General features: G+C 30.2%; 2 protein-coding genes across 3 annotated transcripts; one reads left to right on the plus strand and one right to left on the minus strand.

The window, feature by feature from the left end:
* Positions 1–135: 135 nt before the first annotated feature.
* LOC111674870 (phospholipid scramblase 1-like) lies at positions 136–13065 on the minus strand. 2 transcript variants are annotated; one of them, XM_023435545.2, is made up of 6 exons: positions 12911–13065; positions 12512–12702; positions 6791–7061; positions 1400–1890; positions 1181–1339; positions 136–396 (listed from the first exon to the last, which is right to left on the minus strand). In XM_023435545.2, the coding sequence occupies exons 2-6, from the start codon at positions 12626–12628 to the stop codon at positions 337–339; spliced, it is 1098 nt and encodes a 365-aa protein (XP_023291313.2). In that variant the 5' UTR covers positions 12629–12702; positions 12911–13065; the 3' UTR covers positions 136–336. The 2 variants fall into 2 exon arrangements, with proteins under 2 accessions (XP_023291313.2, XP_023291314.1); XM_023435546.2 differs by lacking the exons at positions 6791–7061; positions 12512–12702; positions 12911–13065 and adding an exon at positions 3988–4151.
* On the plus strand, positions 8097–11015 carry LOC111674867 (mediator of RNA polymerase II transcription subunit 25). Its single transcript, XM_023435543.2, has 2 exons — positions 8097–8822; positions 8883–11015. The coding sequence occupies exons 1-2, from the start codon at positions 8336–8338 to the stop codon at positions 10934–10936; spliced, it is 2541 nt and encodes an 846-aa protein (XP_023291311.2). The 5' UTR covers positions 8097–8335; the 3' UTR covers positions 10937–11015.
* Positions 13066–14032: the final 967 nt, after the last annotated feature.

The following is a 14032-nucleotide window of genomic DNA, read 5'->3' on the forward strand; positions in this document are numbered from 1 at the left end:
TTTAATTGAATTATATATACATATATATTCATATTCGTACAAGAAATAACTTCATTTTATAGTTTATCAATCAATATTATAAACAAATAATATCCTGAGTTTATTTATTTAAAGCAACAATAGAATAGAAAACAATTTGGTGTTGACTGTAGTTATATTTCATTTGATAAAAAATACTTTTAAATACAAAAAAATAAAAATATAAATAAATTATACATAATCATGTATGTAGATAGTATGTATGTATATGCATGAAAGTTAATTAAAATAAAAATTAATAAGAAAATAATAAAAAGAAATAATATTTATGGTTTTAAAGTTTAAAATTTAAACTGTCTACAGCATTCCGGGACGATCACTTTCAATATTAGCGGATTTTTCAAAGAACATGGCATCCTGTAATTTTATAAAAAAAATAAAATAATTATTTATAGAAAATAAAAAAACATAGAAAGTATTAAAATACTTGGATACTGGGGATCAATCTATTCTTACAACACATTTTAGCAATACTCAAAATACTATTATTGGGGAATATCTTATGCTTAATTTATATACTCACTATAAGTGAACTATTTTGTGTTTAATTTTTCTTTGTTGTAAAAATACTTTGTTCATACGCTGTATTTATTTTAAATAATATTAAGAAATTTAAAGAAATATTAATAGTTAATTTTCTATATTATATAATTTTTTTTAAATATGAAATTCCTTTTTTTATCAAAAAGTTCTATTTGTAAATTATACTATGTGTGACGATAAATAATTTGTGAATTTTTATAGAAAATTTAACATAATTTTATTATGGCTTTATTATGCTGTCATAAGGCCGGGTTGTATAGGAACCATGTGATAAATCGGAAATATCTTTTGTTTTTAGACCAAGAAAGACGTATGTGTCAAATTTCTTTAATTTATCTGGACAGTTGCGACCATCGCCAGACAGCCAAACGGAAAGACAGACAAGGCTTAATTATTTTTAGATCGATCGTTAGTAGGTGGATAGAGGACCAATATTATTAACATTGGCACGAACGCATAATACCCTTCCTATTATGGGGTATACAAATATTGCAAATATTTCAGTTTTTTGTTTTGTTATAGAAAATATTTATCGTTTATCAAAATAATAAACAAATTCAAAAGAAATATTACAAAATCTAGTAAATATTTTACTTACAATAAGGAATGTTGCACCTAAAAGCACAGCTTTCATACGCACATCCAAATCCAAGGGGAAAGTTATACCAAAGAAATCGGCATCAGTAAATATTTCTCGTGCCAATCCAGACCATTGTTTGGAAATTTTGCCAATATTTTCACCAGTCAAGGAAAGAATCTAAATTGAAATTATAAACATATTTAACAATAAAATAAACTTATTTAAAAAATCTCTTACATTAAATTCCACATCACCACACATAGAAAATGTACAGAAAGGACCTTCAATACGTAAAACAGTATCACCAATATGATTTTTAATTCTAAATGCTGGTGCACAGAGACTCCATTCCTGTTCGATGGTACCGACAACGTTGCCGGGTGGTGCGGAAACCTCCATTGATTGTAAACAGCATGGAAACAAACAACTTGAACAGGCCAATGGTCGATGTACGTGTATAACTTCATTGCGGAAATTATCAAAAATTTTCATATCAAATGGACGTGCCGGACCACACATGTTTCGGGTACAGCAATCATTATCTTCGACGGCATAATAGACCTTTTGACCGAGAGCATTTTTAATGGAGAATTTATTGTTTGTCTCGAAACCGGTAAAAGCTTCTAATAATTCGACTTTTTGCTTAACTAACAGTTGATCTATACTAGTAAGGTATTCCAAACCGCGCGGACAATTCGGAATGCCGGGCGGTATACTCATCCAGTCGCCTGAAAGAAAAAAAATAACAATAAATTTATAATTTCTTGTTAATATCATTGAAAAACAAAAAAAATACTTCTGTGTACATATAAAAAGAGCAATTTAAGAAATCAAATTTGTGTAGGTGATATTAGAATACATCTCAATTTGTATGTTCATTTATATACACAATGTCAAATATTTGTCCACTTAATTAAGTTTCTGTTTCGTAGACTTTAACGTGTTGTTGTGGAAATTTATATATTTATATCTATGAGTATTAGTCTTGACCTTGAAAATCTGTTATATTCTGAATGGTATAAATTTATCCATTTTAATTTCGGTTTAAGAACTATTTTTTATTGCAAACTTTAAAACCCTTTTTCTCGAAATTAGCCGTTTCTAACCTTAAAATCATTATTTACTTATTTCGGTACCTGAATTCATTTATTCTAGCAATCATATTGTTTTCCTTGAACCTCAGTATAGTTTCAAATCTTCTTTCTTAATTATTCTCAATTATTGAATCCTTAATGAAAAATGGACTTCGATTGCAAACGAATGGATTTGCACCTCTTTCGTCATACCTAACTTAATGAAGGTTGTGTTCTAGTAAAGCAGTTCGGAGATCATGTGTTTGAATCCCTTTCAGAGACTCTGGTAAAGAAGCACATAACAGTCCGATAGCAGCCTAGGTTTTTTTCTTCTGATCCGATTTAACACACATCCTTCTTTTAAACTAAATAATCCAACAAAAAATAATTGATGTCATACTTTAAAAATTACATCTTAATCACATCTAAAAATGCGATTACATACTTTTCACTTTTATAACCCAGATATTTCCTTACAAATGAAAACACAGATAAAAGTAAGAAAATAGATGTAGAAAAGTCATTACAAATAACATATCTGAAGTACATCAAGGTTTGGTGAAAATTCATTGAAATTTACATAAGATTGTGTTTTATTTTTGACATCCAAATATCGGATACTAAGATTAGATGTAGTACAGAATTGCCAAAAATGAACAACATTCCTCCAATGACATGCTAATGTAAAATTCATAGGGTTTTCACCCGAATTTGAAGCACTTCGGGCTACTAGTTCTGATGAAAATACTGCATCTTTTTCCACGCTTTTTTTGCTGGGTAACTAATGAAAAAAATAAAAATTTTTAAGATATCGATGTTAGATGCGTCTTTTTTAGATACAGTGGCATTTCTAATATAATTTGTTATATACTAAACAACCATATTAGTATCACTTAAAATAAAACTAATTCCAAGGGCAGGTCTAATACACATGGCACGTTTCTACAGTTTAGCGGCGACATGTGTGTCGAAATATTACAATTATGCTTAATTGAGTAACAAAAGGGTAAAAATTTCAAAGTCAAAAACTAAATGTCAAAAAAAAAAATATTTATGTAAATTGTTTATAGTTGTAATTAATATTGTGTAAATCAATTAGATACGTTTAAATTTTTATAATTTTTAAAAAATCATGTACCTTATCCTGACTTTGTTCAATGTTAGAAAATGCATAAAATGTGTATAACTTTTCCTTTAGAAATTTGATAAATTTTACAAAAAAAAAAAAAAAATGACATTGAACATATTATCTTTAGATGGAATCACTTTAAAAACAGTATTAGAAAAATATCGTCATATGATTTATGGACAACAGTAATAACGCTTTTAAAGCGTGAATTTTTTAAATATAAATAAATATTAATCTAATCACTTGAAAGCAAGATAAAGTTTATTTCAAAAACTTCACAGGAAAAATGATAATTTCTGTATACTTTTCTTTGAGATTAATAAGAAAACATCAAATTCTAAAAACTTTAATTATTTATTCGATTCTTAGCAGTTAAATACGTCATATACTTATTTGATAATATATTAGAGCCTATGTGGAATAGATTACCTTAAATATTAAACCTACCCTATTGGCCATAATCGGTTACAAATTTCCGCAAATTGTCGTTCTGTTTCTTTTTATCAACAATATTTTAAATATGACTTTCTCTTTTCAATTCACTCCAGAATGGAGTACTCTGCCATGTGAACGTAGCTTAACGTATTAAAAAACTAAACAGCAAAAATAATACCAAAATTTACCTTTGATCTTCATCGCTAAGAAAATATTTGTAACCTTTCTTTTTCGCCGATTTATTCAAACGCAAAGAATGACGAAACTTTTTCGCCAATGGTTTATTGCCTTCACGATAAACTAGGTTTTTAAATAATTTTGTTTGTTTGCGAAAATGTTCATATTTTTCATACAAAGCATGCCAGACGATACGTAAAACTTTAGAACCATTATTGGTTTCACTATTATTTGAATGATATCTATCGTTATCATCATTTGTATGATGTGTAGCATCAGTATTATTGTGGGCGTTTGAAGTTAATTCTAGAGTTGATTTAAAATCACTAATTACTGTCATAATTTAATTGAATTTATTTTAATTGTTTATTTTTTATATAAAAATGTTTCAACATTTAAACTACCACCACCGCCGCTGTAGTATTCAAGTAAGGTTCACTGTGTGACTGTTAATGATTTTTTAAAATTCTGTTTATAACTGGCAGCAATGGAAAAAAGTTCTATCTTTGCCAGTATTTTATTGTTTAATTTAAAGAACAAGTGATAAGACGTCGACTACTATATATTACCGCCATCGTATGTAGGAAATAACTAATGAAATGCATCAAGATTTATATATAACAATGAATAAACATTTTATACTAATGTATGTGTTTATCTAGGAAAGCAAATAATATGTATTAAAAAAAATAAATGTATCTTAAGATTTAGGGGGTGTATGTATGTGATCAAAAAAATGATAATTATCATAAGCCCAGGTATATTATTATTCAAAAATGTATGTTACACAAAATAAAAATAAGTTAATTTTCCTTAAATCTTATCTTTAAGTTTAACACTATGTTGTAAGTATTTACTCAGAGAAACTAGAAACAAATACAGGTAACCCTCGATATATGCGGTTTATTAAAGCCAATGAAAATACGTTTTAAATACAAAATCCTTTTTTGGGACAAAATTTATGCATGAATTTCTGGGTCCTTATAAAATTTTGTCGGTGTCAATTTGTCTGTTGAAAACAAGATACATTCCGCACGGGAGTAAATATAGTGCTAAAATTCTCCAAATTATTCTGACCACAAATCTTGTTTGGTATTTAAAATGGTCAACATTGGTTCACGATTCCAAATATCTCTAAATTATGTTGTGGAATATGTCTGATATCAAACCATATTAACAAATATCGGTAGTATACGCCATCCCAGCAAAAAAATTTTGAAGTTGTCCAAGAAGAAGGGATATATTCATGATTTATTTTGTACATATTCTTGTTAATGCATTTTAAATACATGCCAAAATTCTTATAGATTTGTCATAAGTGAAGTCATGAAAAATTGCACCCAATTCACTTACATATGTCAAATTCTGTTATAGGAATTGTAAAATTCACTATAATTTGGTATTCTCTTAGGATTCAAAAGAATCGTGCATTTCATATAATAAATATTAAAAATACCATTAATTTTATTCGATTTTTGTATCTAATATTTGTTAAAATTAGTAATATTAAGTCCATTTTAACATCTTGATTAATAAGAGAAGAAAATGCCAAGTTGGCTGAATGCTTAACGGATATTAATGCATCATCGAGAATCATCGAATATTCAATAGTTATAAGCACTCATGTTAATGATATGCTATTATTCCAAAAATGAACCCATGATCGCCAATGACACGCTATTGTTAAAATCATGCATGTTTTCCCTAAATATGAACCAGTTCATTATCAGTTAAACCCATGCATATACTACTTCTTTTGCACGTCTTTTTTTGCTGGGATTATGTAAAGTCTTGAGAGGGCTTTTTACTCTCTCTTTAATAATTTTGTACCTATAAGTTAAAGTTAAATCTTTTACGGTATCCCAAGATTTTTTTAAATTTTTCTCGATTAAGATAGAGCGTTATTTTGAGTTCACAGCTACACTTAACAGCAATTTCCAAAGAAAAATACTTTATTATGTTTAATGTGATGTACCGACAGACTTAAAAGGAAGGATATCCTGTGATATCCTTTGAAAACATTTTTACATTTTTATCAAAAATTATTGATATACATAAGTTAAAATAAAATGTGTGGTAAAGTCATATCCATAAAAAGATCAGCGATTTAGTTTTGTACATGAAAGTATTAAATGATATTTGGGTCATTGAGTGTAAAATTAAGTAAAAATCATAAACCTTGATTAATTATTATGCGTTTATTTAAATATTTTTTTCTGTGAATCAAGTTTCATTTAAGTTGTAAATCAAATATTTTTTTCAGGTCCAGAAATTTTAGGTCATGAAATAATCTTATTTCATTAGCAAAAACAATATTATTATCTGTTTCAAGAAATGAAAAAACATATTAAAATATTGTAAACATGTCTGAATGAAGATGTATGTATTTAAAACAGACGTAACATAAATGAACTGCATACAAAGTTTATTGACTCTTATTCATCACAGCTATAAAACAGCAATAATTAAAATATGAACACAAGAAATGAAGAACATTAAAATAATTATCAGTATTAATTAACATCGTATACTATACATATATACATACATACAAACGAACTCTTCATTCCTAATCGAACACAAGAATGTATGTAATGTACATAAGCAAATTCTTTCAAAGCTGCAAAACTAAAAACAACCTCATTCAAGTGCGAAGATTTAAAATACAAGGTAAATATAAATATGTACGTATGTATGTATGTATATGGCGAATAGAAGAAAAATTTAAAAATATTTTTTATAAATAATTTTCATATAGAACAAGATCGATTGTTAGGATGAGATATCCAAAAGGAAAGTTGCATTTCAACTTACCGGGTGGTCCCATTGGTTGACCTGGTGGCATAGGTTGACCTGGTTGAGTTACAATTGGAGCTTGTGGTGCACCATATCCAGGCTGAAAACCACCACCTCCATTATACTGCTGTGGTGGTCCTCCACCATAGGGCATTTGTTGTGGTGGTGCCCCACCGTAAGCAGGTTGTCCTGCATATGGTGGTTGTGTTCCACCACCAAATGGCACTTCACCGTAAGGCATTTGAGGTACAGGTGCGTAACCTTGCGGCTGTTGTCCAGGTACAAATCCCTTTTATATTTAAAAGAAAAAAATTAATTAATAAAAATTTAGAATGTTTTTCTGTACTTAATATGATTGTTGTAAAAGAAAATAATTTATTAAAAAAATTTTATTTAATGTTGTTAACTTTAACGTTTACATGGTATTAATCATTTAAATGCTTTTACTTCAAATATGAGTGTGTAGATAAAATTAAGGTGATATTATTATTTAAACATTGTTAAATTTAATTGTTATTATACAACCAACGACAAATAAATGCAAATATTACAATTGCACAATTCTCAATTAGTGTTTTAAGGTTGTATCGTAGTATGTGGAATTTTGTCCTTTATTGATTTGTGTTTTGAAATATTTTAATGACATACAATGCTACAACAATACGACATCAATTGTGAATTGCACAAATATATATTTTATATACTCAAATAAATAATAGGGTAATGTTTATTCGTTATCGATAAACTCAAAAACTAAAGCACCTGATAGGACAAAATTTTAATTATATCTTTTAGGGATCGTAAGATGTGTTGTTGTAGATTTAAATTTGCCCGAAAGATGGCGCTGACGTATTAATTTTAAGCTTTTAAGGACATTGATGATGTAATAAACATCTTCAATATTATTAAAAATATTATAAAGCCAAAATTAGTTCCATGTTTAAAATATTATCTCTGATTTATTAAAAGTAAATTTAGATTTGTGTAAGATAGACAATTGCATTTTTCCAATTATGTAGTAGAAATAAACAAGGACCGTATTTTAATACTTTTAAAACAATACTTTGGTATTTTTTGTTATTAAAAAACAATCATTTCTGTTTAAAAATTTAATTCATTTATCAAGATATTTTCGTATCGAAAATATTTTTTATTTATCATTTAAAATAAAAACAAAAAGCAATTTCATCGTCTGTGATACTTATCAGAAAAGTTTAAAATTATATTCAACTTTTTTGATGAAACAAAAAAATTTATTTTAAATAAATTCCGTTATATTCGAAATTGAAAAACATTTCGCAGTTATTGCTTTAACGTATACTGCTACTTTAAACTCTGCTGTTAAAACAGATGTTATCTACTTCGCTTTTATACAACTCTGTCAATTGGCACAACAAAATCAATATGGCAACATTATAAATTGTTTTCAACTTTTTTTCACTACAATTGCAAAAATATTAAACAAGTGCAGAAGTAATACATTTTGTAAATAAATGAAATAGAACAAAAAAAATTAATATCACAAACAAATTAAATTGTGTTGAACTGCATTGTACACAAAAAATGGAAATGGAGTCTTTAGCAGATGTGGTTTTCTTGGTCGAAGGTTCGGCAGCCAATGGTGCATACATCAATGAACTGAAAACAAATTACATAGTGCCAACATTGGAACATTTCAGTCAGGGACCCATAGAAGATCGGGAATATCTAATATCAGAACGATATTCTACACAATATTGTGTGGTACTCTATCGTACCACTGCAAATTTGCTTGAGCCTATGTGTACGACATTCGGGCCATATTCTTCGCCTCAAAAAGTTATGGATTTGTTTGAACGTCTGCCACTGACAGGTGGTGGAATGGAATCATGTGCAAATCTGGCAGAAGGTTTAGCAACAGCTCATATTTGTTTCGATGACATGAAAGAGCATCGGGCGCGTTACAACAAGGATGGGAATTTGTCAACTCAGAAGCATTGTATATTAATGTGTAACAGTTCCCCGTACTCAATGCCGGTTATGGAATGTTGGAAATATACAGGAAAAACAGGTGAGTTTTAAATGGTTCGATAAATTATTGCCGAAAACTATATAAGTATACAATTTTCAGTGGAACAATTAGCGGGACTCTTCCACGAACGCAAAATAAATCTTTCTATTATTGCGCCACGTAAAATACCAATATTATTTAAAATCTTTATGAAGGCTGATGGTGACCAGCCATTAACGGCTAAAAAATATGCTAAAAATATTAGGCATTTGGTATTGCTAAAGGGCTACCACCTTAAAGAAAGGCCGCAAAGTCCTAATAGTGCAGCAGCTGCAATGGGCAACCAAGCGAACCAAGTTGTTGGTGGTCCAAATCAACAGCAACAACAACAGCAGCAGCAACAACAGCAAAAAAGTGCTCAGCAACAAAATTCAGGTTTGCCAATGGACAATACGCATGCTTCACCTCAACAGCAACAGCTCCAACAGCAACAGGTTTCTCAAATGGGTGGCATGAATCCCAATCAGCAACCAGGAAATGCACTTAATCAACAGCTATTGCAACAGCAGCAACAACAACAACAACAGCAGCAACAATTTGGTGGACAAAACCCTATGCAAAATCCGAATTTTCAAGGACAGGGCAACCGTTGGGTATTCAATCCCAATCAACAACAACAGCAAGCTCGACCTCAATTTTTGCCAAATGCACCTGGAGGACCTATGGTTTCAATGGGTGGACCAGTCAATCAAGGTGGCATGCCTGTACAGAATTCTGCTTTAATATCTCAACTTAGCGCTCCGCCTAATCAGAACGTTAATCCGATGATGCAACAACAACAACAAATACGTATGCAAATGTTAAATCAACAGCAGCAACAACAAATGCAACAACTTCAGCAACAGCAGCAGCAACAACAACAGCAACAAAATGTAATGAATTCAAATATGTCAGGCCCTGGAGGACCAAATCCTCAACAGCAACAAGTTCCAGTTGTTGCCAACAACCAGCCGAATACTTCGATGGCAAACCAACAAAATCCTGGTCCATCTTCCGATCAAGCCGTTATGCGTGATAAAATTTGGTCGGGCACCTTGGAGTGGGTAGAGAAAAGTAAGCCTGACCAACAGAAAATTCCTCGTACTCTACAGTGTACTGTAACCGCTAACATTAAAGACGGAGAACCAGAAATCAAGGCTATAAACTGGCCACCTAAATTACTAATGCAGCTCATGCCTAAACATTTGGTAGGTAATATAGGTGGACAATTTCTCAAAGACTCCAAAATGGTAGTTTTTAAACCGCAACCATGCGAAGCTCTAGACGCCCTGGCCAAAAACATGACAACAATATTTGCCGGCTGTGTACATTTTACAACTCCACCAAATATGCCGGCATGTGATATTAAAGTTTTGATTCTGCTATATACAGCTGAAAAGAATGCATTCCTAGGATTTATACCTAATAATCAATCGATGTTTGTGGAACGTTTGCGTAAAGTCATTCAACAGAAGCAGTCAATGGGTATGCAACAAACTGCTGGTGGTGGACCTAATAGTATGCAACAACAACAGCAGCAACAGCAACAGCAAGGTCAGCAACAATTACAAAACCCAATGGCTGGACAAATCTCTGGTAATATGAATCCCCAACAACAACAGCAGCAACAGGATCCTAACCAACAACAACAGCAGCATTTTAATCAATACAATCCACAGCAACAAATGAACATGCAAATGGCTGGTGGCCCCATGAATCAACAAATGATGGGCGGACCACCCATGTCTGGTGGACCCGACCAGATGGTTGGCAATAATCCCATGCAACAACAACAAATGACCATGATGCAGCACCAACGTATGCCTATGATGGCTGGTGGTAATCCAAATAATCCCCAGCAGCAACAAATGCCACCACAACAAATGCAACAACGCATGGTCCGGCCCATGATGAATAATAATCCTGGTCTTAGACATTTACTTCAGCAACAATCGACACCCGGTCAACAATTTCGCCCACAAATGGGTGGTGTTGGCGGTGGTCCAGGTGGTGTTCCAGGTGGTGTTCCCATGGGTGGCGGTGGAATGCCTAATCCTAATCAAATGACTGGTGGTCCTGGAGGCCCAGGTGGTGGTCCAAATCGACCATTCGACGATAATTTTGAATATATGTAAACATTTTTTTTAAACCAATATTTGTTTTAATTTTTCAATATCTTATCACATCAAACTTTAATAAAGTTAAAAACTACAACTATGTTTTACATTCATTCCCATTCCCCGACAGCCGGTTCTACGTACCGGAATGACCCTATATTACAGGCCAAGGGCTGTCAACCCCAGCAACAACTGCACTACATTCATTTCACATAACTATAGAAAATGCTAAACTGACAAAAAACGTATGCAACGAAAAAGAATACGAAAAGAAATACAAATTAAAGGCACTCCTTCCAATATGTCATAAGCACTCCCAACTATTTTGTTGTTCTTGTTCTATTTATTTTTAATGATATGTACGTTTAGAAATACATTCTCTTAACTTTAACCTTTCCATATTAAATGCTCCTGCGATTTTATATTTAAAAATAAGGGAAAAAAATTACATAAAATATCAAAACTTTAAATAATGATCAAAACATAAGTGAAAAAAACTGATTATTAAAAAATTTTTACCGCTATGTTTTTTACCAGACCTAAAGGAGCCTTCGATTCGAAAGCAAAAAATTTCAAATTTAAATACATGGTGTTTTGAAAGCCATTTTTTCGAATCGAAATACAAAGAAACAATATTATTCGGTTAATGTAAATGCTACATTAACCAAAAATATTTTACCTTATTTGAGAAAGTTAGGGATTTCTTTAATAAATATTTGACAAGCATTTCTTGTTAATTAATAATAACAAATTCTATAATAACAATTTATTAGAAATAATATGCGTTATAACTTAATTAAGATGGATAATAATAAAAACGTAATTTACAAAATGACGTCATATGTTTGAAAATAAAAAAAAAACAAAAAATAATTATTAAGATATAAACTTACAGTGGTGACAATAAAAATAGCATTTTTCTTAAAAAAAATTGAACTGAATTTTAACCACGATTATTTTTAAAAATGTTTCCCAAATTAAAATTGTTAATGCTGTTAAATAGAACATTTAAAAGCTATTATAATAATCTTTAAATCGCGATTATTCTCTTGATTTCAACTTAATAAATTTTCAAATATTAAACCTCAAAATCTAAACTAAAAATTATACTGCGAACTACAGTCGTTCAAAAAATTATAGATTTGCCCTTATCATATTGAAATTAAACAAATTTAAAATGTAGATGTAGCTACCTACCTGTAAAGGTTATTTGTAAAGTTGATTTTTAAGTTCTAATGATCGAACGAAAAGTATTAGAAACGATTTAAAAGAGTGTGATACATTTTAATGATGCAAATTAATATCATCCAACATTTTTTATTTAAAATAACCAATCCCTACAAATTTAATGTTTATCTAAACTGACGCTATATTTTTAAACCACACAATACGTTTTTGTTGTCCACATATCCACACAATAAATTATTCGTATTTTTTTAGAATTTCAACAATTTGGTACATATATATGTATTAAGTATATAATATAAACAATTGGTAAAAACACACATTCAAATCGAACTTTTAGGGGCGTTTTGCACAACTGTATCTTTTAAAAGAACAATAAGAATAATTTGTGCATAAGTAGGTACTCACGTAATTGCCTGGTGGCGGTGCGCCTGGATTATAATTTCCTGGAGCAGGAGGAGCATTAGGCGCATAGCCGGGTGGAACGTAGCCTCCTTGATTTATATTACTCATTGGCATTGACATTTTTGTCTTAAATAATCCGCTCTTAAAGGTCTAGACTGATTATTGAAAATATTCTAAATAAATTGCCAAATTATCTGCAACAAAATTATATATAAAAAATGTTGTTTTATTAATCATAACTGCAATTGTTTTGATTTCATTCAAGATAGAAACTGCATAATATAAAGATGAAAAACTACGTCATTGATTGTTATTGTTACTATTCACCAAACGTTCATATAAACGGTGAAAGTTAACACAAGCAAAAACAAATTTTTCTCCACTGACGTCATCTTAACTTACACTTTTTCTTGATTCTTATGATCCGAACACGTTTAATTTCTTCTATATTAATGAAGTATAATCATTTATGCCTTTTAAGGAAAGTATTATTATTTTTGTTTTAGAACTAATAATAATGTAAAAAAAACATTATTGATTTTATTTCACTGTTGACGCAACTGTTAAATGTTAACATTCATAAAAAATGTTAAAAACCCCGTTGTTGTATTCTTTCTAATAAGAAAAAACAGCTGCTTTCGTTAAGTGTGTATGTAGCCAGATTGTAGTATATTTAATAACCCGTTCACGCGATGCAATTATTCGTCATTCTCTTTTAAATTATTCATTTAACAATTTGTGGAATAAATTGTTAAATTAAGCAGTAAATTTATCAGTTAAGCAAACACTAAACCAGGAATGCCCAAAAGTTTCTTATGGAATAGTAAATACCAAAACATTTAAAGAAAAAACATATTTCTATTTAAGATTTTTTGTTGCAAAAACCAACCCATTCATACAAGCAATAAGAAAAAACATTTCATATACATTGATGTTCCGAAAAATAGAGCCACCTCTTCTATCGAAGTTTCTTTTTACTTAAAATCACTCCAATGAAGAATTGAGTTGGAAAAACTAACTAAAATTTTGTATTAATCTGTTATATAGAGCTAGTTTGCAAAAATATAAAAATTTAACAATTTTTGGACAATTTTCAAATTGAAATCGATACAAATTGTAAGTTTAAGGCTTATTTTTACAATCCAAATATAATTTCATTAAAAAACTATAATTTTGAGACCAAAAAGAAACAGAAGCAAACTTTGTAGGCGAGGACGCAGAAAAATTATAAAAATACGCCACGTTCAAGGTAAGGGCTATGGGCAAATTGTAAAAATATAGTATAAATTGTAGAAATACACAAGTTTAAACCAGAAAATATCAAGAAAAAATATGAAATAACACCCCCTTTTGGAGCAAGAAACATGGAGTCATGTAAAAAAATTGAGTTTTTGAGGACACAATAGTAGGAATCTCCTTACAGTGTAAGTGTAAGGCTTACACACAATACAGTACATTGGGGACAAAACCCAGTGTTGGAACGTCAACGTACAACTATACGGATCAGAATAAAATAAATAGACT

This window comes from Lucilia cuprina, chromosome 5 (genome assembly GCF_022045245.1).
Source record: "Lucilia cuprina isolate Lc7/37 chromosome 5, ASM2204524v1, whole genome shotgun sequence".
NCBI lineage: Eukaryota > Metazoa > Arthropoda > Insecta > Diptera > Calliphoridae > Lucilia > Lucilia cuprina.